Source organism: Raphanus sativus, chromosome 6 (genome assembly GCF_000801105.2).
Source record: "Raphanus sativus cultivar WK10039 chromosome 6, ASM80110v3, whole genome shotgun sequence".
In the NCBI taxonomy this organism is placed as follows: Eukaryota; Viridiplantae; Streptophyta; class Magnoliopsida; order Brassicales; family Brassicaceae; genus Raphanus; species Raphanus sativus.
The window spans coordinates 24,828,891-24,853,391 of record NC_079516.1 but is presented as its reverse complement, the minus strand read 5'-3'; the positions used below and the strand labels follow the sequence as shown (position 1 = coordinate 24,853,391).

The 24,501-nt window shown below is 36.9% G+C and overlaps 3 protein-coding genes and 1 pseudogene across 3 annotated transcripts; 2 read left to right on the top strand and 2 right to left on the bottom strand.

Annotated features, from left to right (window-relative positions):
- Positions 1-1,206: 1,206 nt before the first annotated feature.
- On the top strand, positions 1,207-4,175 carry LOC130495668 (uncharacterized). The gene is made up of 11 exons (XM_056987109.1): positions 1,207-1,379; positions 1,434-1,636; positions 1,706-1,858; positions 1,949-2,049; positions 2,245-2,727; positions 2,974-3,028; positions 3,075-3,204; positions 3,358-3,439; positions 3,672-3,707; positions 3,759-3,965; positions 4,071-4,175. The coding sequence occupies exons 1-11, from the start codon at positions 1,207-1,209 to the stop codon at positions 4,173-4,175; spliced, it is 1,728 nt and encodes a 575-aa protein (XP_056843089.1).
- Positions 4,176-11,583: 7,408 nt separating this feature from the next.
- LOC108808169 (embryonic protein DC-8) lies at positions 11,584-13,287 on the top strand. Its single transcript, XM_018580353.2, has 2 exons — positions 11,584-11,779; positions 11,966-13,287. Exons 1-2 carry the CDS (start codon positions 11,616-11,618, stop codon positions 13,194-13,196), a joined length of 1,395 nt encoding a protein of 464 aa, XP_018435855.2. The 5' UTR covers positions 11,584-11,615; the 3' UTR covers positions 13,197-13,287.
- Positions 13,288-13,314: 27 nt separating this feature from the next.
- LOC130496434 (zinc-finger homeodomain protein 6-like) lies at positions 13,315-14,016 on the bottom strand (annotated as a pseudogene).
- Positions 14,017-19,954: 5,938 nt separating this feature from the next.
- LOC108809232 (GATA transcription factor 20) lies at positions 19,955-21,158 on the bottom strand. Its single transcript, XM_018581376.2, has 2 exons — positions 20,741-21,158; positions 19,955-20,406 (listed from the first exon to the last, which is right to left on the bottom strand). Exons 1-2 carry the CDS (start codon positions 21,074-21,076, stop codon positions 20,137-20,139), a joined length of 606 nt encoding a protein of 201 aa, XP_018436878.1. The 5' UTR covers positions 21,077-21,158; the 3' UTR covers positions 19,955-20,136.
- Between the last annotated feature and the right edge of the window lie 3,343 nt (positions 21,159-24,501).

The following is a 24,501-nucleotide window of genomic DNA, read 5'->3' as shown; positions in this document are numbered from 1 at the left end:
GTGAGTTGGCTAAGAATAAATCAAAGTATAGTTTTGATTACTTTGTTGCGGTTATGGTTATGGTCTTAATTTTCATAGGTCTCCTTGTCGTCTTTATGTAATGTGTATGACTCGGTTGGTAATGTGTTTATGTCTAATGTGTATGACTCGGATAATTAAGTATGTGTTGGTTGTAATGTCACTTTAACTCTCGTTTTTAATATGTATGACTAAATTCTCAACTTGTTTTATTGTGTAACAACTTGTATGTCACTTTGACTCACGTTTATATTGTGTGTAACCAAGTTCTCTACTTGTAGACATACGAAAAAGTCTACACAATCATATGTTAAATCCTTTTAAATTTTTTTAAAAAACGGCAAAAAAATCGTTGTAGACATACGAAGAAGTCTACACAAAAAAAAATTAACTTAACCGGATTTAACCAAAATAATTAACCTAAACGAAGTAAACCAAACCTTTTTTAACCTAACCAGAAAAGTTAACCAGCATATAAATACTCTTTCCCAAGCTTGTTGGGTAAAAACCCTAATCCATGCCGTTTGTCTCTCTCATGGCGATTTCCGGTGAACTCTAGCCACCACGTTTCTGCCGCTTAAAGTAGTCTCCGTCCGCTCTGTCGGCTTAGTAAGTTAATTATCTCTCTGCTTCGACTGCTCCATCGCTAAAAAGTAACCTCTTTTAAACCTCCTTTACCTTTTTCTTTTCCAGATCTGTGCCGGCGACTTCCAACGAACGGTGGTTCTCGTCCAAATATCTGCTTCCAGTCAGTCTCACGGACGGTACTTCATCTCTCTCTGTCTTCTCGCGTTTAACAACTAGTTGACTTGTCTCAATATGCATGTAACCTCTCTCTTAGTTTGTTTACTAATTTTTTAGTTTCTTTTGTTTCAGATCTGTGTCGGCCAGTCTCAGATCCATTTCTCTAAGGGCGGATCTTCTCTAATCCTTCTCTGCTTCCGGTCAGTCAACTCTAAGGTAGATAGACATCAGTGTCGATATGTAGACTTCATTTTGAATTTGTAGACTTCTCTTGAGTTCTAATCCATCTCTGCTTCTCGCGTTGACTTCATTTTGAATTTGTAGACTTCTCTTGTAAACTTCTTATCGAATATGTAGACTTCTCTTGTAAACTTCTTGTTGAATTTGTAGACTTCTCGAGTACGAGTTTAATTCTTTGTTTGTCTTGTTGCTGCATATTTCAAAATGGATAACCTTGATTTCCCACCGAGGATGTATACTGTAGGGCAGGAACCTGTTCCGGGTAAAAGCATTGCCTACTACAGTGATAACAGCAAGCTCTTCACTGCTCTTAAACAAGTACTCAACGAAGATGAATGGGAGGAGCTCAAGAACTCCACAGTAGGAGTGTTCTTGAAGTTCCACGAATTGGATTTTGGATAGGCTTCAAGGTTGGTGCACTATATACTCAGTTATCAGCTTGATTGCAAGAAGAAGTACGAGTTGTGGAGTCTAGTAGGTGTTCGACCAGCGAGGTTTTCTCTGCATGAATTTGAAGAGATAACAGGCCTGAACTGTAAGTATGTGAAGAATCTCGAGAATCCGCTGGTTGAGGTAACAGATGAGATGAGAGCATTTTGGGGGAAGATGGGAGTGCATTTCGACCGGGGGCCAAGTATTGAGGAATTAACCACAGCATGTCAGATGTGTGGAACATGGTCTTGAAATGATCGGCTGCGTTTAGGGTATCTAGCCATCTACGCTGGCTTCATCCAAGCACCAAGAAGCTCGTCACCTACATGTGCTAGCCTGGCTAGGTTGGTGATGGATCTAGAAGATTTTAAAGCTTATCTGTGGGGAAGGGTAGCGTTTAAATTCTTGATGGATTCGGTGAAGGGTTTAGACTTGGCCAAGCCTTCCTATGCTATGGAAGGCTTTGTTTAGGTGCTTCAAGTCTGGGTCTATTGGTGTCTCCCTGAATTTGCAGCAGGGTTTGGTGACCCTATAGAAGGTACTCCGACCCCACCTTTACTTGCCTACTCTGGTAATAGAGGCAAGAGATATCTGAAGGAAAATATTGTTAAACAGGTATGATTCATATGTTTTTTTTTCAACAACACAATATTATTTTCTTCATATGGTTTTATACTAACAATATTATTTTCTTCCGCAGACTAGGGTTAACAACTTTGCTTTAAGGGACCTCTCTGAAATGTTTCCTCTCTGGGATGGTGATCGGGAAGACCAAAAGACTGATAACATAGTGAAGGCAATGTTTAATAGACACTGGGTGTGGGAAGAAAGTCACTGGCCTCTTGTCGGTACAAAACTGTGGACAAATGTGAAGGTGGAAATCCATCCGATGAAGACAGACGCTGGTCAGATGGAGCAAAGCAAGAAGGCATTGTCACCTTCTCCACTGAGTCTGAGGGAGTATCATGCAAGAAGGCTCGTCAGTCCCCTGGCCTGGATGTGGAGATCATGAAAGCAGAAATAGCTCAGTGGCTTACTGGCCTGACCTCTACCATGGTTGAGGAGCTGAGCACTGTGAAGAACACTCTGAAGACACAATCCAGCATTCTTGAGGGCCTTACTGCGAAGATGGGACATCTTGAAAAGATTGTGCAAGATGGGACATCTGCTGATGTATCTAATGGAGCCAAAGATAAGGAGGACATCAGTGAAGAAAGTAGATCTGAGGAAGCATCTCCTAAACCCGCCAGAATGACAACAAGAGCCAAAGGCAAAGACGCCCAAGCCACTGTGGTTAGTACCAAAACATCTCCCAAACCAAGAAGGCCAAAAAGAGGCAAAAAATCAGTGAAAAAGAAATAACTTGTTTGCTCCTGAATTTGGAACCTTGGAATATTAGCTTGTTTGGTTTGAAAAACTTATGCATTTGACTCTTCTCTTTTGGTGTGTACTGGATATTAATGTATGTTTTTAATGGCTGTTATTTGAATGTTCTCTTCTGGTTATTAATCTGTGTTTTTTTACTGAAAACAAATGCAGAGTGAGAATGGGAATGGAGACATAAGTGTTGTTGTAGTAGACAAAGATCAAATAGGCATTGATTTTGGTTCTGTGAAAAAACTGAAACAAGTTAAAAAAAGTGAGAGCTGCTTCCATTGTGGCCTGTGCTAGGAGTGATAGGCAACGTAGGCTTGCTGCAACTCAGCAATCTCTTTTTGCTGGAAACAGCACGGCAAAGGTTATCATACCTAACCAGCCGTACCGAGGCCTGTGATATAACCCATTTGCTGGTGTTGATAAACCAAAGCTCTCTGTTCTTATCGATTGGCTGCAACTTGACCCGTTAGTCATCCAACCTTATATAGCTGCTCTTTATTTAAAAGAATTGGTAGTGTTTTAATTTCATGATTTGATTATTGACAGCAAATGGCAACAAAAGGTGAAAGGTTCTTCAAGTTTTTGGTTCTACACACTATTAACTCCTACAAAATGGTTGAATGACACGGTATGTAGCCTTCTCTCGCATGTAGAAGTCTTCCTTTGTTGTAGCCTTCTCTTCTTTGAAGTTTTCCTTTGATGTAGCCTGTCTCTCAATTTGAAATGCAAATTTTGTAAATGCAGCACATGGATGCTGGAATTAATCTCTTAAGACTTTGATACACAAAGCAAACCAGAATGGTTTAGGTCAGACAGAGTTTGCTTCGTGGATGCTACGTTTTCTCAAATTTGGACATCAGGTTACTCAGAGTTTCTTGCCAGTCCTGACGAGTCCGGTAAACTACTCCCTTCTGGGACCTTAAACTTCTACACTGGCGAGGAACCAGCATATTGCAGATCAGATAAGACATGGGCGCAGGAGACACATAGTGATTTGGGATAGTGATGTTTCTTACGCTAAGGATGAAGAGATTGCCGAGCATGTTAAGCCTTTTGCACATATGGTGCCGTACATGCTGCATATGATGTCTTGCGGTGAAGAGAGGGAGTTGTACACAGGTTATTTCACACATGAGCGGGTCTCAGCATCTGAGGTACCATAAAACCACCAGAGCGGGGACTGTGGAGTGTATTGCTTGAAGTATATAGAATGTCATGCACTTGGCGTGGCATTCTCACCTCATGACCTGTGTGATAAGAAAATCAAGACAATCAGGAGTCAGTTGGCGAGTGAAATATTTGATGAGACCAGCATCAACGGCACAGAGAAACGTGTTTACAATCATCTCGGTGTCTATGACTAAGGTAAGGATGAAGTTTGGGTCAAATAGGAGGAAAGGATGAATGTTTTTTGGTGACTTTCCTCATCGGATATATTTAGGTTGATGTAGTGATTTGGTACTTGACTATTGTGAGGAAAGGATGAAGGTTTTTTGGTGACTTTCCTCAGCGGATATATGTAGGTTGATGTAGTAGGATTTTGTACCTGACTTTTGTATTGTGCTGTGAGACACAGACTGATGTAGCAGGCTTTTGGTTGTAACAAAGTTATGTAATTTTCTTGTAGCAGACTTAAGTATTAGTCTTTTTTTACAGAAGACTTTTACAGAATTCTGCTACTGGACTATCTATCAAAAGATATCATCTTTGCTTTTACTACAAAAGAAGTCTACTATTAATAAAAGAAGACTAACTCGTTAGTCTACATGACAAAAGAAGTCTTCTATTAGTAAAAGAAGACTAACTCGTTAGTCTACACGACAAAAGAGGGTAACAGTACAACATAAGATAACGTCCAAGATAACAGTACAACATAAGATAACAGTACAAAGCAATAAGACAACATCCATAACATCAATACAACTGATAAATACATAAGACAACATCCATAGCATCCATAGCATCCATAACAACAAATACAACTGATAATTTCAACAACAAAAGACATAAGACAAACAACATCCAAAGAAGCAATACAGCTGATAAATTCAACATAATAGACATAAGACACCATAGGTTTAACCTGGACAGTGTGGATGAGTGTGACCCGGTTGTTTGCATTGGGAGCAACTATAATCCTTGTGCAGTTTTCGCGGTTGCTTTCCCCTCATCCTGGAAATTTCTAGCCAAGACTGCCACCTCGACTTCTTTTGCCTACCCCGACCACGCTTGACTTCCGGAGGTAGGCATTTGTCCTTAGTGGTAGCTCCTGCATCATCACTTTTGTTCTCTGCGGTAGCTCCTTCATCATCACTTATGTCCTCAGTGGTAGCTCCTGCATCATCACTTTTGTCCTCCGTGGGAGCTTCCAAAACGTCACTTTTGGGAAAGATATTGGCCGCGTATGCTGCATAAAGATAATTCTTTGAATATGATGGGCAGACCAGTGTAGAGACATGAATATTCACATCCTTTGCAGCTGCAATGGCATGTGAACAAGGTATCTTCTCAATATCAAAAACACCGCATTGACACCTCCGAAATTGTAAGTCAACAACACAATCTCGATGTCCTCCCTTCACAAGAAACTGCCAACCATCAATTCGCTCCACACTCATCATATATGCATACTCTTCACGAATAGCCAACAAATTTTCAACTCCCCGACTAAGTTGTGATGTGAGACTCAAAGCATCTTCTCTCCTTTTATAGAACCACCTTCCTAGCTTCTCGCGTATGAATTCTAGAAGGAATGAGATGGAAAATCCTTTGGCTGGCTTCAGTGCTGAGTTGATCGATTCTGCAATATTGCTAGTCTTTATGTTGTATCAGTCACCTTGAAAGTGAACTCGTGACCATAACGAGACGTCAGCATTCTCCAAATATGTTGCAAGAGCAGGGTTTATACTCCTTATCTCATCCATGTAGCGGTCAAATCGAATAGCGTGTGTGCATAAGCAGCGCCTTTGACCAAGTACAACATGTGCTTTCCCTTGAATTTTTGGACTATGTTCTGTTGTAGATGATAATAGCATATCCCTCGCTTTGCCCAAGGGAAAACCTTCTAACAGGCCTTCTTAATGGAACCGTGCCTGTCAGAAACTATCACCAAAGGATAATCAGATGAAACACACCTCCGCAAATTGGTAAAAAACCATTTCCACGACTCATCATTCTCTGCATCGACAATCGCAAAAGCCAATGGAAATATCTGAAAGTTACCGTCTTGAGCAGCCGCAACTAGCAAGGTACCTTCATACTTTCCACATAGATGAGTCCCATCCACCACAATAACCCTCCTAAGGTAGTTAAAACCAGCTATCGAAGCTCCAAAAGATAGGAATAGATACTTGAATCTGTTTTGACCATCTTTCTCAAGACATGTGACAATTCCCGGATTCGACATCTCGATCTGACGCAAATAAGAAGGCAAATTCTCATATCCATCTTCTGTTGTTCCTCTCACAAGCACTTGGGCAGCTAATAGAGCTCGGTACGAAGTGTTGTAATCTAGACTCATCCCAAACATGTTCCTCATCGCGTCTTTGATATGCTTCGGTGTAAGCCCATCTATAATCCCAACCCGATCTATGAATAGCCTTGCAACATATTTTGGAGTATAATATTTCCGCTGAGCCATCCGATCCGCCACTGAACAAGTATGAGTTTTCAAATATTTTGTCACCCAAAATGTCTTTGGTCCATGCTTCACACTTGCTCTAAGCTTCCAACCACATCCTTGAACACTACACTTAGCCACATACAGAGTTTTCGTTGTGTTATATGCTGTGAATATAAATTTACCCTTCACAGCGATCGACTTCAACTTTGAAACAAGCTCATCCTTACTAGCAAAACTCTGACCGACATATATATTGTCATTAAGAGACAAGGATCTTCTTTCACTACCAGAGCATTGTGCTTTATGGCCATCATACAGCGTTTCTTTTGCATCCTCGTCAGATTCCTCACCTTTCACTTTCCCATAATCACTGTAGTTGACACCATCGTCAACATCAACAGCAACATCACCAGTTTCTTGATCATATTCAGCATCATTACTATCTTCATCAACATCTTCATCACCATCTTCATCAGCATCTTCATCATCAGACACATCAACATCGTCACCATCTTCAGCTTCTCTTTGGCTCTGGCTTGATACACAAAGGCGTACAAAGTGTGTCTTAGACAACTCGATCAAATTCTGCACTTGTCTATCATTCATGACATGCATAGGAGGAGTATCCGGAGCCATTTGCTGTAAAATGACGTCTGGTAAAGAATACGTTAGCACCACCTTCTCGATTTTCTTGTCTAGATAATAATCTTCTTGTACCATTTCAAAAAGTTCAACATGTGTACAACCATCTTTCAAAGGGAACATTCTCCCTCCCTTTTTTTTATTGACCACAAACTCCCACAATGAGCATTTCTCCACCCATTCTCCGTATACGGCCGGTAATTGAGTCATTTCCTGCAAAAAAATATAATTTCACACAATTAGCGAATAAATATTAACGTAGACTTACAATTATGTCTACAGTTAACACCTAACAACATTGTGAAATCAAAAGTATTATAATTTCATAACTACAATAGTTTTTCTTTTCAAAATCACTCAAACCTATTAGGATTAACTAACACACACTTTCAAACAAAAAAATCTAGAATAAACTTTATGAATAATACATAAATTCAGTTTTAATTTATTTTCCTACGTAGACTTTTCAATCAGTCTACGACAGTGTAGACGTTCGTGTCAGTTTACATTTGTAGACGGTCAAATAGGTCTACTTTTGGGTTAGTTTTTGCAATTGAAATTTTTACGGGTTACTTTTTTTTTTGACCAGAAACTCATCCAAGTTTTAACTTTACACATTTAGACTTCCGTTTTAGTCTACCACATTAAAAAGGTTAGTTTTTATTATTGACCAGAATTCACCCAAGTTTTGACTTTCGAAGGTAGATTTCATATGTAGTCTACATGTTTCAATTTTTTGAAAAAGGTTAGTTTTGCAATTGACCATTGTTTGACTTTCGAAGGTAGATTTCATATGTAGACAACAGATTCGTAGACTTCGCACAAGGTCTAACTTCAAAACCCATGGGTTGGTTTTGCATTTGACCAAAATAAATATATAGACTTCACGAACAGTCTATATTTTTTTGTGAAAAATGCGAAGACTGCATTGGAAGTCTACAATTTAAAAAATATTTATTTTATTTAAAAACATTTTAGTCAAATACAAAACTAACCTATTCAACGAAGTCAATGTTTTGGTCAAATGCAAAACTGACCTTAAGTAGACTTCTTTGGCAGCCTACATTTCGTAGACTTCCTTTGAAGTCTACTTAAGAAAGTCAAACGTTCGGTCAAATGTAAAACTAACCTCTTTTACGTAGCCGTCTTGGTAGGTCTACGTAGATTTTTGTTTTTGTAGTCAAAGGTAAGGATGTAGACTACTGGGGAAGTCTGCGTTACAAAAAAAAGTTAAAAAGGTCAATTGCGAAACTGACTTGTTCGTTGACAAATAGACTGAATCGTACGTCTACACATTGGTGTAGACATATAAAGCAGTCTACCATCGCGACACAGACTGAAAAAGTGGTGAAAACCATGTAAACAGTTACCTTTTTCCGGTGTGAACCTCGATTCCGACCCTTTCAACCGTCCAAACTCATAAACTGAGCAAAAGGAAGCATCTTTGACGATTTACTAATGAAGAAACTCGAAAATGTGAAATTTGTGAGATGAAAATGAAAGTTGTGAGAGTTTTTTAGATAGAAATGTAGAGGAAATGAAAGATTTGTTGAGTTAGAGAAAAGAAAAAGTGGTTAAAATTGAGTTATTGAGCTTTTATGAGCTCAAACATGGTGGTTCAATGGTGGTTGCAAAATTGATGATGATGGCATTGTTGTAAATAAGAAGAAATGCTTAGGGTGTAATAGGTTTTTCTCATTTTCGAAAATATTAAAAAAAATAATAATAATGGCAGTTTTGTAAATATTTCGAAAACATAAGGATGGTTTGAAAAATTCATTGATGAATAGTAATGAGAAAAAAAAGAGGTTGGTTTTGCTATTGACTTGAATTCTTAGGTTAGTCTTGATAAAAGCCCTTAAAACTAATCTAACCAATAAAAATCAATAAAATACAATAGGTCAAAAAGAACAAAAACAGTAATGTATTTTTATCAAATTTTCTGAATTCCACACTTTCAAAACGTGTATCAAAATCTAGTATATATTTAAGAGAAAATTGGTGTATATAGCCTCATTTCACACAGTAATTAGCGATTGCACTCCTAATCTAAGAGCAAGTCTAACAATGGTATCTAAAGGGAGAAAATTTATTAAAAATTAAATAATTAAAAATTATATGAGAGAATAAGGGAGAGTACTCTGCAAAGATTTTTTTAAACACTTGATTTTACAGTTGTCACATTTTTATTTGATTTAACAACTGAAGAATACTATAATACAATTTTTTCATTAAAATTATATTTTTTTGTTTTTTTCGAGAAACTTTGGCAGTTTATGCCCATAAGATTATCCAAATAACTTCTTCTAGTGAATGTGGGTGGATGTGAGTAGGTGTGTAAGATTATATCAGAAAAGTGAATCTATTTTCTCCTCGTTCTCTCTCATCATTTCTCTTTACTTTCTTCATCATCCCTCCTTCTTTCATTTCTCCTCCCCCTCACATATGAACCATATTCTCTGTTTATTAACTTCAGTATATAATTGTTATGCCAACTCCACTATCTATTCATTTGTGGCTTTAAATCTTCATAGGAATTCGGCGATTTCAACGACACCACAAAATTGATTTCAACAATCATCAATCAGTGACATATAAATATAAAGTATAATATTGATTATCTCTCACAAAATTTAGTGATTAACCAAAAATGATAATTCTATATTGGATCTTCAATTTTATCGGTACTTACATTTTCTACTCTTTAGAATACATATTTAGTTAACTGTTACAACAATGCGCCTTTAATTGATAAATGGTTGGTAAACAAAATACTTGTTGTTAATTAATATATAGTTTGTTAGCTGATAAATGTTTTAATAAATGGTTTGTCAGCTTGTACATTATTTGATACATGGTTTTGTCAGCTTACACATTGTTTATTACATGGTTTGTTAGCTGATAGATTGGTTGATACTTGCTTTGTGGGTTAATACATTATTTGATAATCAACATTTGATAAATGACTTCTTACGTGTTACATATTTGTTATCTGGTTAATGATTTGTTAGATGTGATACATATTTTGTTAGCTGATACATAGTTTGATATCAAAGAAATAATAAATGCTTTGTGTGATGTTACAAAAGCTTGTCGTTAATTGATACATGGTTTGCATAGCTGATAAATGGTTTTTCAACTTGTACATTTTTGATACATGATGTGAGTTAATATGTTGTTTGTTAAAATATTTGTTATATGATACATGATTTGTTATCCGGTACATGTTTTGTTAGATGAAGTATAGTTTGATATTAAATAATGAATAAAGGAAAAGATTCAAAAATTCAAAAATGGTGACAAAGACGAGATAAAGAAGAAGAGGAGAACAACAGAGGTTTGGAGCTGAAAACCGAGTTGATGGCAATTTAAAATTCAAAATGAATATTGATGGATGCAAAAGAGATAAGACCAATGGGGTTTTATTGATGATTCAAATTTTCCACCATTTTTTCCAACAATGGTCTTTTGATCTTTCATCCGAAGAAGTATCAGTAGGTTGGGTATTTTGAGATCATTTTGGTTAGGTTCATTATTGGGGGGTGGTGCAATTGGGTTATACAAACACACCTTTAGAGGCTGAAGCTAAAGTACTTTTATCGATCATCGAAAACATTTTTATTCGAGGCTTTAAATTTATCATATTTGAAGGGGATTGTCTTCAACTAGTTCAGATGCTACACCACAAGGATTACTACTTCCAAATAGCTACTATCTGTCAAGAGTCAGACATCAAGGAAATGGAACGAAGAATAGAGGCGGTACTTTCACTTATGTATCACGCAACATCAACAAAGTCCCACATGCTTTAGCACATGTAGATGCCAATAAATGGTTTCTTATTGGTTCTCATATTGATACACCATTATGTATTGTTCCTTTGTTGGAACAGGATATTGTAAACATTTCAAGTTCGTAATCATAACTATTTTAGACGGAAAATATGTTTTTGAACAGGTAGGTTCTTTGGTGCTCTAAAAAGTATGTGTTTCTTTAGAAGTAAACTTTACAAGTAAATTAATATTCCTTAGATCATAGCATTGAAAAACACATCTACAATTTTTATTATTATTTAAAAATAAAAAATGATTATGAAAAAATATATTTGTTACTCTAAACAAAAAAAAAGTGTATGTTTGTTACTCTAAATGGGATGTGTTGTTTGAGAAAAGACTATTCAAATAAGAGTTGCTAATTTCTATTATTTGGACGATGTATATATCTTTTAAAAAGGTGCCATTATTATTTGAGGGAAGGCGTTAGTTCGGGGATGACACAAGCTGTGGTTTACTTTAATAAACAATGACCACATTTTCTTAAAGAAAGTCAAATCTTGTCTGTTGGATTGTATGATTAAATTAAGCATGACCATTAGATATAACTTTTTCCTATAAAAAAAAGATGATGTCAGCAGAAAAAAAATGGGTTTGTTATTATATATAGATAATTTCCAAAGATGTTGGAACTAGAATCATCAAAGAAAAAGTTTGTTAAAGCAAATTTGAAAACATTGTTCTGTAACTACTGCTCAAAAGAGAGAATGGGGAGAAGAAGAATGGCTTTGGCACTGCTACTGATAGTGGTGGTTCTAACGTGGCAGAAGGGAACGACGGCAAAGGACGCAAGAAGCGCTGCTGAAACGGCAAAGAAAATGGCAACAGAGACTGTTTCATGGGCCATTTGGGTCTCCGACCAAATCATCACGTAAGTATTTTCTGAAATCCCTTTCTAGTTCAATTAAAACCATCCACCCCATCACGTTGATTCTGTGTTCAGTGTCTCATTTAGGTAACATCTTATGTCAAGATTTGGTCATTACATCATCTACATTGATAATTTATTTGGCCGTAATTAGGTTATCGTAAATAACTTTTTACATTTTTTTTTCAGTGGACTTGGTATAAAGGAAAAGAAACCAGAAACTGCCGCCCAACGCGCAAAAAACTACGCTTACAACACTGCACAATACATCAAGGACTCTGCGTATGACAAGACTGGTGATGCTAAGGATATGGCTTATGAAAAGGCAAGCAATGCAAAAGACATGGCCTCTGAGAAAGCTGGCTATGTAAAAGACATTGCCTATGATAAGGCAGGCAATACGAAAGACATGGCTTTCGAGCAGGCTGGACATGCGAAGGATTTCGCCTATGATAAAGCAGTAAATGCCAAAGACATGGCTTACGAGCAGGCTGGACATGCAAAGGATTATGCTTATGATAAGGCAGGAGAGGCTAAGGACATGGCCTATGATAAGGCAGGCATTGCGAAAGACATGGCTTACGAACAGGCTGGCCACATGAAGGATTTTTCTTATGATAAGGCTCGCAATGCAAAGGACATGGCCTATGAGAAGGCCGGACATGCTAAGGATTATGCCTATGATAAGGCTGGTGATGCAAAAGATGTGGCATATGATAAGGCGGGCAATGCAAAGGACATGGCATATGAAAAGGCAAGCATTTCAAAAGACATGGCATATGAAAAGGCAAGCATTGCAAAAGACATGGCCAATGACAAGGTGGGTAGTGCCAAGGACACGGCATACAAGAAGGCGGAAAATGTGATCGACATGACGTATGACAAGGTGGGATCTGCTTACAGCAGTGCCAAGGACATGGCATATGAGAAGGCGGGCAATGTCAAAGATATGACGTATGACAAGGTGGGAGCTGCTTACGGAAGTGCCAAGGACATGGCGTATGAGAAGGCGAGCGATGCAAAGGACATGGCGTATGACAAGGTGGGAGCTGCTTACGGCAGTGCTGAGAAAGCAAAGGATTACGGGTATGAAAAGACCGGCGATGTGATCAGGATGGCCACAGACAAGAGCAGTGAAGCCTATGAAGGAGCTAAAGAGAGGTCAAAGAGTGCAAAAGAAACCGCAGCGGATAAAGGTGAACGTGCAGTAAAGTATGGTAGGGACAAAGCAACAGAAGCAATGGATGGATCTGTTGAGTATATGAAAGAAAAATCACACAAAGCTAAAGATGGAGCGGCCAGAGGGTTCGGAGAAACCATGGACAAAGTCAAGGAAACATCAACACACGCCTATGAAACCGCAAAAGAAAAGGCTTCTCATGTTGCCGAAGAGATTAGAGAGCGTTATGTTGAGCTTTAGAATCAACTTCTTTACAATTCTAAATCTAATCAATTCTAATTTCCAAAATGTAACACAATATAGTCTTGAAAGTTACAGGAGTGTTGAACAAGGATCTTTAGTATACATTAAAAGTATCTTACATTACTTTCTTCTTAGCTCTTTGCTTATTGTTGTCCATCCAAACTTTAAACACTTGTCTTTTCACATTAATCTCACGACAGAACAGATTCAGTTCATTGTCTTCTAACTTACTCATTCTCCATCCAATCTTCTTGGAAAACTCCATCATCGTCTCCTTATGTTCTTGACTAAACTTTGTCCTAAACCGTTTCTTGGGATGATATTGAGACTGATCCACTCCATACCACTAAATGATTGATGAAACTTGTTAAGATCCTCAGTCAATGACTCTGTCGGATCTTTTCCTCCACCACCGCAGAAGGTCATCCAAAGCTGTTAAATTTGACAACGAACATGCCCTCGATTTCTTTCCAATGGAAGCTCTGGTGACAATCACATGCGGCGGAAATAAGTGACTCTGCCGTGCCATCTTCACCGGAAGACATGAACTTGTTGCAAGGGTCGACTACGTGTGCTCGCCGCGTGGTTCCGTTGGCATTATTTATATCTGCACTCCTTGTCGGAGAAGTAGTTTGAGGCCTAGCGTATGATCGTGGAGCTGGATCGGCCAAATAAATTGGGTTTCTGTCAAAATCAAGATCCGGATTCAACCATTTCTTTCGGTGGTGGGTTTCTCTTTGTCTGTGGTCTGATGGTTCGCTGATTATTTTCGTCTTCCCATCTCCATTTTCTCACCTTTCTTGTCTCTAATCTCCATCTGTTTGATCTTGAGTTTCTGAAATGAAACCCTAATATTGTTTTTTGCTCATAAGTTAATCATAAGCTGTAGATCATGAAATTGATCATAATTGTTTTCAAACCTTTTAAATTTTTTGACTTTGACTTACTCATCTTTAGTTTTCGTTTTTCATCTAGACTAATCTCAAGTCTACAAGCAGTTAGCCTAAAGTGGAAACTGAGCTTTCAGATAACTCAAGTTAAGAAGTGATTAAACCCAGCAAGAAAATGGAGATAAAGTTTAGGTTCTTTTGAGAGATAATTTTAATTTGTGTTTCCTATTGTCCATCAATATCCAGGAGAAAATAATTTAATCAAGAAGTAGGTTAGGTATGTGCCAATAATAACACAGTTTACTACCGAACAAGATATGTGGACTTGGAGCAGGCACTCCTACGTTTCTCTATCATACAGTGTTCGCACATTGATCGCAATAATAATAGTTATATTGTTTTAATAACTAGAATATTTGCAAGCTTTTTTTTTTGAAATTTCGATTGCATATATTTAAATGAGGCAAAGGTTAAACCCGACAAAAAAAAAATGAGGCAAAGGTTAAAATATTACATATACACTCTTTAGATTACCCATATCAAATTTTAACCCCAAAGAAATAAAGAAGCAGCCCCAAGATAGAATTGAAGTGCCTAATAGCCCAACTAGAACCTCACTACTGAAGTCCAGCTGACATAGTGATAGAAGCCTGTGAGCATATGTGCCCAAGATGAATTTCAAGTAGTTGTCCATCCTGTGGCCTAGTGAGATTGTCCCAAAGCACAAGACAAAGACTATTTGTGTTCTTCTGTAACTTTCGATGGAGACGAAGAAATCGATTGTGATTAATGATGGGACTGAAGATATTAAGAACAAGAGACGCAAAGACGAAGATCCGAGATCCTAAAAAATCACGGAACGGCTATGAGAGGGAAAACCAGAGAATCATTCTCTCTGAAGCTTGAGCCAGATTTGGATGTCTGGAGGCAGAGCGGTGGGAATGGCGATGCAGTCTGTTGTTCCTCTCCCGCCACACCTCATAAATGGTGGCTTGCCAAGCTAGCAAGGTAAGATACCTCAGTTTTCTATTTGTGGGAACCCGAATTCACATCATCGAGATTGTTAATCGGAGAAAATCCACGTAAACCTACCTTCCCCTGAAGGTCTCGAAAATCTGTGGGGCCACGCACAACGCAATAAATATATGAAAAAACGGAAGTATAATAAACGTAAAGAACAGAAAAGAGCAAGTAGATCTTATTCCAAATTTGCGTTTAAGCGTGACCAACAGGTGTAATCCTCGGTCTGAAGAGCTGTCGGCGAGTTCCCTAGTTCTAGCAACCTAAAACTGTGAAACTTAGTTGAGACACAGCTCGATAACAAAAACGAAAAATTGCTCTAAGTGCTAAGTCTGCTCTGATCCAAAAAATTATTCTCTTGTTCATCTAGCCTAAGATCTTCTTATATACTCCTCCAAAGTCGGTTTGCTTCTTCCCTTTTCACCCTTGGGTCTAGTTTATCGCAAAAATGGATATATTCCAATTTTTTCGACTTTCATGATTATCCTCGAAACTTGACATTTATCTTCGGAAATTTGACATTTATCTTTTTCTGCGAATAAAAAATAAACTGTCATAGTTATCTTGTGCTCAATCTCGTCTAAAATCGTAAGTGGGCCTTTGGCCGTGTTGTAGGCCTTTTTGGGCTGTTTTCGGTAGGCCTGGGCATCCGGGTCTCCGGGTCGGGTTTGGGTCGGGTCTTGTCGGGTCCGGGTCTTTCCGGTCCTCGGAATTTAGACCCATATGGGTATTTACAATTTTCGGGTCGGTTCCGGGTCGGGTCTTGTCGGGTCCGGGTCGGTTCGGGTCTAGAATTTCAGTACCCGTAAAACACTTATAATATTCGGATATTGTTCGGATCCGGGTCGGTTCGGGTATATAAAACCCCAAAAAACTCGAAATACTCAAACTGGACCCAAAAACTCGAAAAGTACCCGAAAAACCGTAAAATTACCTGAATATTTACCTAAAATCAGACCTGAAAACTCAAAAAATATCTGAATATCCAAATTATATTTTCTGAAAATCTAAAATTACATTCGAAATTTGAAACTATACCCGAAAATACGAACCTAAAACTTAAAAAAAGATTAGAAATACCAAAAATATACACAATCACCCAAATATACCTAATATATAAAATAAATCTTGGGTATTTCGGGTACCCGATCGGATCTCGGTTCGGGTCCGGGTCTTATCCGAGACCCGCGGGTCCAAAATAAAAAGACACATATGAGTACTTATAATTTTTCGGGTCGGTTCCGGGTCGGGTATTTTCGGGTCGGTTTCGGGTCGGATCCTCGGGTCCGGGTAAAATGCCCAAGCCTAGTTTTCGGCATTATTTGTAAAAGGACTCTTAAATCAATCGTATAATCGAGGCAATTGGTGTTTTAAGTTAACCGTCGCCGTTTTATTCGATCGATTTGAGCTTTCACGCAAAGACAAGTCTTCATGGTTTTTATCGTAAAGTTACGACAATAACTTCAATCACAAGGAAACAAGAGGAAGTGCAGTCATGGTTCAAGGAATGGAGTTATGAAGACTGGACGAGAGTGCATGATATTGATTCTACGGACTGGCTGGGAAGGTCTACACTCGCCATAGGATAATTTGAGTGATATCATTTTTCAATTCTCTTTAAAGTCTTTATCAAGTTTTTCTAGTCATTTTAGGTCTGGAATAGGTTGTGCAGCTTTGAAAGGGCGTATGCAGAAAAGAATGAAAATTGGAAATTTCCATGTGGAGCATCCGGGTGGGTAATCCCAAGGGGAGCAGCCGCTACGCTGCTCGATATTTTTAAGGAAACTACAAGATATTTCAGGATTTGTCCTACTTATCCCATCTTTCTCACCCATACGCCAGTGGCTCCATATATTTTCTTCCTCTCTTTCCCTTTATTTTGACGCTAGTTTTACCAAAGAATCCAGACTCTAGAGCTTTTCATTGTTGTGATTTGCAACCTTGTAAAAGTAGAAGGCCATCTCTCTCGATTTAGAGAAGAACCCATGAACCCTATTTCTATTTATTTGCATTCGTATTCCATTTTTTATTCACTCTTGATCTCTATGTATTTTTTATTCACGGCTGAGTAGTCGGCTTGCTTAGCCTAGGGTGTTAGGGTGTTAGATCCGTGAGTTAAACATAAATAAGTTAATATTTTGATTGTCTTCATTCATTTCAACACTTATTGCTTATGATAAACTGATCACTTACTTTATGAATCTAGGCTTAATCTATTCAGCAAAAGTGTTATAGGTTGTTAGACATTGAATGAATGAGCATTGCATCACTAGCCAATGAAAATAGATGTTAGAATGTTTTGTGAACAAATCAGATTTGATATTTAATGTTTGTCATTGCCTCTTAGTTCAAATGACAGTTTAGGTACTAAGATCGATTGACAAAAGATGAAACTCCACGACAGTGGACTGATCTATTTGTGTGTTCCGAGTTCTAAACTTCTGTTTGAATGAACTTGAATAATTGTTTGGCTCACAAATGTTTGACAGCTGATTGAACCATCTTAAGGCTAGCATTCTTAATCACTTGAAAACCTCAAATCAAAATTGTTGCTTGCTCTTTACGTTTTTTTAGTTTTAAATCATCGATTACTTTAGCTTGATATTGATCCCATAGAAATAAAGTGTAAACTGGTCTTATAAGATTGAATCTAAACAACAACAAGTGTTAAAGTGTTAACATGACAGTAGTAAGATCCAAATTTTAGTGTATCAGTAGATCCAACTTGTGTTATCTGGAACTCACAGGCAGAGTCACGCAGCCACCTATTCTTCTATTGTTGTTTCAGCTTTGATATATGGTCTTTAATCTCCTCTCGGCCGCTTGACCCCTTCCAGGTCATGGAACCAGACGACGACACAAATGGAATCTCTGGCTGGAGATAAATCTGGTAGACTACTCTCTCTCTCTCTCCTCGCTTAACAAGCTACCCTCTACTAGTTTTGGAATGACTAAACAGTAGGATATATGCACGCTCATTCCAATCTGGCGATGTAATGTACTCTGCAATCGATCATCAAATCAGGAACAAGATCCTGAGCTTCAAAGACATGTGAGCCCCTCTTTCATATAAGATGATGCAACGATGGTTTGCAACTACCTAACTCAAATCTATTACTGCATTTTTTATTAACTCGCTGTTTGACAACGACTAACAATCAGTTACCAACTACGTTACATAGAAACGGAAGCGGGTACGTGAAAGCGGAACCGTATGAAAACGTAGAAGCGAAGTTTTTTAAAAATTTAGGAAGCGGGTACGTGTTGGAAGCATATATCCATATATAAATATAATTTTTATATAATTTAGAACTTAAAATCATATGATTTAAATTTAAAATAAAGAATTTATTATTTTATAATAATTTTGAAATGATTTCATATTAAAATTATAAAAACACACATAAATTAAGTTTAAAATAAATTATGATATTAATTACTTTAAAAACTTCATAAATTTATTGACATAATATATTTGAATATGTGTTATATCTTTAATAAAAACTTCAATGCATAAAGAAAATTTATAGTATTAGTTTTAATATTTGTATATTTCTATTCTCTTTAATCCAATACTATTAAAATTTAGATTTTATATAAACTAAAAACTATGATTTTATATTTTTATGAATTATGACAATAAGTTTTAAAATAAAATGGAAGCGTGATTCCAAAACGGAATCGTAAGCTTCCACTGTGTTTTTAAAGAGAATACTTTGGGAACGTTTTGGAAGCGAGATTCCGTAAGCTTCCACAAAATTCCGACTCTGATTCCGGTTCCGAAATGGGAAGCGGACATCCGATGAAGCTTCCGTGCAATGTAGGTTACCAACCACCGATTCATCTTCTTTGTACTAAGCCTCTTTTGGGTCACAAGATTTATTGGATCAGTTCTACCAAAATTCAGATACACCAAATTTTAGTATTTTGTATTAAATTGGGTATTGTCCACAAACATGGTCTTATGGTGTAATATTTTTCTTCTTAATTATTTTAATCAAATGAAAGCCTGTTTACAAAAAAAAAAGAAAAATTAGATTTTGGGCAGGATGGTTTGATCGATCAGTTTTGGCAAGGATAAGCCAATTTTTTAATTGAGAATTTATTCAACTTCTCCTCTGCAATTGCATACACAGCTGGTCCTCTCTTTGGAACGACCATTCCTCGAGTCCTTTTCTGGTCTTCTTACTTTTGTTCCCAATTACGTTCCAGAAGCTACATACCTCGTCCAGACTATTTTTAACTTGAAATTACTTGACAATATAGACTCGAGAAGCGCATCCAAAGTTGCAAACATTAAAAACAGCAGCCGTTTTTAAAATGAAACGCATTTTGAATATTGCCATGTAGATCTATATGATCTAATACATCTTAAATGTTATGATTCGAATTATTTCGACCAACGATTTTAGTTGTATTATAAATTTCACTATAATTTTGACAAAAAAAAAAATTCATTACAATGTTAGTTGAAACTTTTATAATTTTTCCGTTTCTTGTCTTCTCTACATTAGTAATGAAAAATGACGATAAATATAAAATAAAAACAAATCTTTAAAAAGTCGATGTAAAATTTATCTGTGATTAAATTTAACATCCATAAAACTGCTAGGAAACAAGCTATCGCTCACTCCTCAGGTTGCATTGAAAATTGTTAAACGATAAAAGACAATCTAAAGATGAGGATCTTGAGATATATCGTATACTAAACGGTCAAAGCCAGCAAGTGGAAACATTATGAAAAGAAAATAAAAGAAAAGAAAGGAAAAGAAAAGAAAAGAAAACGGTACGTATATATATATATATATATATATATATATATATATATATATATATATATATATATATATATATATAACTTTCAAAAATTCATGAAAAGAAAACACAACTTGATAGAGTCGAGATGAGTCGAGGTAGGACATATATAAAAACAAAATAAAATGAATTTGACCAAGACTGATTTACTTTGGGTGATAATCTATGGTAAGACCTTTCATCATCATCTTCTTCTCTCGCTATACGTAACATCAGTTCCAGGAAAGAAATGAGGCAGCCGTGGCGTCATCAACGAACGGATATTCCATCTCCGGCGCCGGCGAGAAGTACTGAACCCTTTGTGTGTTCTGATGAGCCCACGACGGCGACGACGAAGCATAGTGATGATGCTGATGAGTGTAATAGTTTCCACCTGCCGGAATTTCTGCCGCGGATGAACCACCACCGGAGGTTATTGAGTTTCTGGCGGTTGCACGCCTCTCTTCCTTCTTGAATCGGATTCCACACGCATTGCATAACGACTGCATGCGCCAGATTAAATCATTTGTCACGTCCAAAATATTAGTGAAATGTATATGGTATATGTTTATTTAATTAACATAGTCATACTAGATAAAATAAATATGTTATTAAGTCGAGATTAAAATAATAAATGATAGCTTAATAACATCTTTATAGTTAAGTTATGAACCCAATTATTTTAGCTATAAACTGAAGACAACCTAGCTATTCTAAATATATTAAAAACAAACTAAGTAAGAGACGATTTATGATGTGACGAATACTTTTAAAGTTTTGAATAGCCAAGGCCCAAGACAGTTTTGCTTTTATTCCAATATGTTATTATTAAATTACCTTGGGTCCTTTTGGTCCGTTTCTCCATAAAGGAGTAGAAGTTGTGTCGCAGCTAGCACAGCGGCGAGGTAAGTTGTGATCACCACCGCCTTTCTTGTATGACGTTGTTTTAGCGTTTCCTCCGTGATAGAAGTAATCGCCGGAAATGTTAGAACTAGCGGAAGAAAATCTACGGTGGTCGTCGAGACGAGTGGATGGTGTTCCAAGTGAAAGAGTGCAATCAACAGAAGTTGATGAAGAGATATTGTTATAAGAATCATAATCTTGATTGTTTTGCTCGTCGTTTTCCAAGGAAAAAAACATGGAGAAGTTAGGGTTTGTTTGGTATCCCATCATGAAATTGAGGTCTAGAGTGAGAGAAAATGAGATAAATAGAGATGTGTGTGTTGTTTGGTGGTTGCTTTGGGAGTAAGTTATAAGGTACAAACTGAGACATTGCTACATATATATAGACCCTTTGGGAACTTAACGACAAAAGGGATTGATATGATCGAATCTATTGTAGTGAAGATTACATATATGTTACTTTACCTAAAGAAAGCAACACTTCCACAATGGATATTCTCAAATGCTTTAATTAACTCACTATTTTTCTAATCGAGTTCCTTGCCTTTTTGGGTACGGAAAACAAATTATTCGTAACTCTGTTTTCCACGCGGCCAATATGCAACAGTAACATGATGTGTTAAGTAGTGGAATTTTTTATCTCAGTTCTATATTCAAAACTAGATACATGTTTTAACATGCAGTTTTGTTTAACATTCTCATTTATGGCGTACAAACTGTTAAGTTTTAATTTTAGCATCAACTTATAACTCAAAAGCAATTAAAATGCGTAAATGATTCTTTCTATGTTATTTCACTATTTTTTTTCAACCATCATCGATGTTGGATTATATTTCACTAATACCCTACTTAATTTTCTTTAACACTATTTTTTTTTTTGAACTGAGATTTATTTAACACTAAATTTTTATATTTTTTATGTAACAAGATTTTCATTAAGAAGCTTAGAGTTATGTGGCTGAGCCAATCCCTACAAGGCATAAAGCCTGTTTTGCCAAAATATCAGCCTCATAGTTTTTATCTCGAGGGATCCAGCGAAACGCAGAAAAAACAAAAGCATTACACGACAATCGAATATCAGAAACAATTCCATAGATTTCTGGAGGTTCCGACTTTGAGTTCAAAGCTTTGATCACTTGTGTTGAGTCCGAGTTGAAGACGACTTGCTGGACTCCCAGCTCCTCACATTTCCTTACTGCATCTCTCATTGCTAAAGCTTCCGCTATAAGCGGTGAAATAACGAGTCTGGTTGATCCTTGAAAATGCAGAGTTTCCTCTGTTTTCTTGACAATCCAGTCCAGTCTTGCGTTCCTATTTGTTTCATTCCATGCTGTGTCAGTGTGTACCACAATAGAGCCAGATGGTGTTACCAGAGGCTTTTGAAAGGGTGTCGGTTTGATCCTCTCCTTGACCTGCACGTTAGTCCATTCCTTTGCCGTCACCACCGCCTTCGTGACCACGTCTTCCAGGAGACATAGTTTATTGTTGAAGATCAAGTTGTTTCGGGCTGTCCATATTGACCAGATGATCCATTGTGCTAGTTGTCACTCTGTAAGTCCAACCGGAGGTAAGCATGGGTTCTCCAGTAAACTCTTCCAAACGGTTTCCAAATCTATCAATCCCCTCATATCAATTCTCCTTCCGAAAGGAGCTGCTTCCCAAACTTTCCGGGCAAATTCACAGTAAAAGAAGAGATGATTAATAGATTCAAGTTCCCCGCATCGTTTACATATGGGTCAACATTTATCTGTCGGGCTAATAGCTTTTCACCGACTGGTAGGGTGCCACGGAGAGATTTCCAGACGAGAAGTTGGACCTTGGGAGCAGTCTTCAGATTCCACACGCTTTTGTTCCAGTTTATATGCCCCAGTGGAAGGTGTCTGTCTTCTTGTTCGTTCCTGAACTCCATAGCAGCTGCGTATCCAGTTTTCGTGGTGTATTCTCCATCTTTTTATATTAAATTAAAGGTTTACTGGGCTTAGACAAATGCAACCAGAAATACATTCGATGACAAGGTAAAAAATATACTACAGTATGAAAAATAATATGATTGGCAAAAGAGAGAAAATATCCGGAGAAACAAAATTACTAGAAATTATAGAACTGGTATTCAAACGAACACATTGAAGTTAGATTTAACATCAACATTGAAATATCTGATCCATACAGATTAACAGTGGTTAATAACCATCTCTTACGATATTCGACTGTTGTCCGACAAAAGAAATGATACCCAAAACCATAGAAAAGAGTGAGATAATAAGGTTTTGGGTGCTTAGGTTTGGAATTAAAATACTAGTATAGTGTAGTAGGCGATGATGGTAGGAGACCCTGAACACAAGTAGACCATTTTTGGGTCGGATATTGATTGATAGGAGAAGGTACGGTGAAGGGCACTACTATACAAGTCTACACGATTTGTTTCCATCAGAGAAATAGAATATAAGACAATAATTAATCGAAGACATAGAAGAACACACGAAAAAGATGACAAGAGAGGAGGACCAGTGGTGATCCCAAACGAGCTAGGCCGCCACCAGCATCGGAGAGCAAAACCGGAAGAGGTACCTCAAACCCCATGTTAGACAAAATATTTGAAACTAGGACAAACCCGAATTTTTTCTAGTCATTTGATATTCCACTTAATTCGGATTCAGGAGTGGATTGGGGTGGATTGACTGTGGGGGAACCCAAATATTTGCACCTAGTTAGTGCCACATTTTTAATTAAGTTTCCTTAATTGTTATAAATTCTACATTTTGAATTTCTTACAAATTAAATATCTAACTTTTAGATTTATTCACCATTTTTCAATAACAAGTTTAAATATTTAATATGGCACAATACCCATCTAACTGTTGAGTCGGGCCTACTCATTTTTTTTATAAATGAAGAACATCTGAAACGTGAATAACTATTAGGGGTGGGCAAAATATCCGTAAATTTTGATTCGATCCGTTATTCGTTCCGATTCGATCCGAAAAATCCGAATATCCGTAACTTAACGAATCGAAGCAAATACTAAAATCCAATATCCGTCAAAGACGAAGCAAATCACAAATACTAATATTTTTAGAAACGGATATCCGATCCGATCCGTTATATACATATATATGTATACATGTTTATAAAATTATATAATATACATACTTTTATATCTTTATATAAGTTTTATAATGTTTTTATTCACTAAATTAATTATTTAGTTATTAAAAATTTTGAAAGTATGTAATTTTTTATAAAAATAATAATGAAATATTATTATTTTATTTCAGATTTTCTTCTTTTTTTTTATTTTTATTTATTTTTTTAATTTTTTATTACTTTTTACGGATCGAATCGGATATCCGGAAAATTTTGGATATTCGCGGATATCCGATGTTCCGGATATCCGAAGAGTTACGGATCGGATCGGATCGAAAAATCGAATATTCGTAAGGCACGGATCGGATCACGGATATCCTTAAAATTCCGGATATTCGCTCCGTGCCCACCCCGAATAACTATGTAGAACTTTTTTCCCAAACACAAACAGATAATTTTAAAATCAATATTAAAATAACTAAATCCTTTTGTGTCATTTCAGTTTTATCTAATGCCTTAGGAAACAAGTTCTATTACATGAAATGAAATGAAATACATGAAATGAGTTGTTTCCTTTACATGTTTGTTTCAAATAAAAGTGACAAAAGCAA

Coding starts and splice junctions, on each gene's coding strand:
- LOC108809232 (XM_018581376.2), bottom strand. CDS start 21,076: ATGATGGGATACCAAACAAACCCTAACTTCTCCATGTTTTTTTCCTTG. Junction 20,407..20,740: donor ACGGACCAAAAGGACCCAAG/GTAATTTAATAA, acceptor TGGCGCATGCAG/TCGTTATGCAATGCGTGTGG.
- LOC130495668 (XM_056987109.1), top strand. CDS start 1,207: ATGGATAACCTTGATTTCCCACCGAGGATGTATACTGTAGGGCAGGAA. Junction 1,380..1,433: donor ACAGTAGGAGTGTTCTTGAA/GTTCCACGAATT, acceptor CTATATACTCAG/TTATCAGCTTGATTGCAAGA. Junction 3,440..3,671: donor CAAAATGGTTGAATGACACG/GTATGTAGCCTT, acceptor TTTGGACATCAG/GTTACTCAGAGTTTCTTGCC.
- LOC108808169 (XM_018580353.2), top strand. CDS start 11,616: ATGGGGAGAAGAAGAATGGCTTTGGCACTGCTACTGATAGTGGTGGTT. Junction 11,780..11,965: donor GTCTCCGACCAAATCATCAC/GTAAGTATTTTC, acceptor TTTTTTTTTCAG/TGGACTTGGTATAAAGGAAA.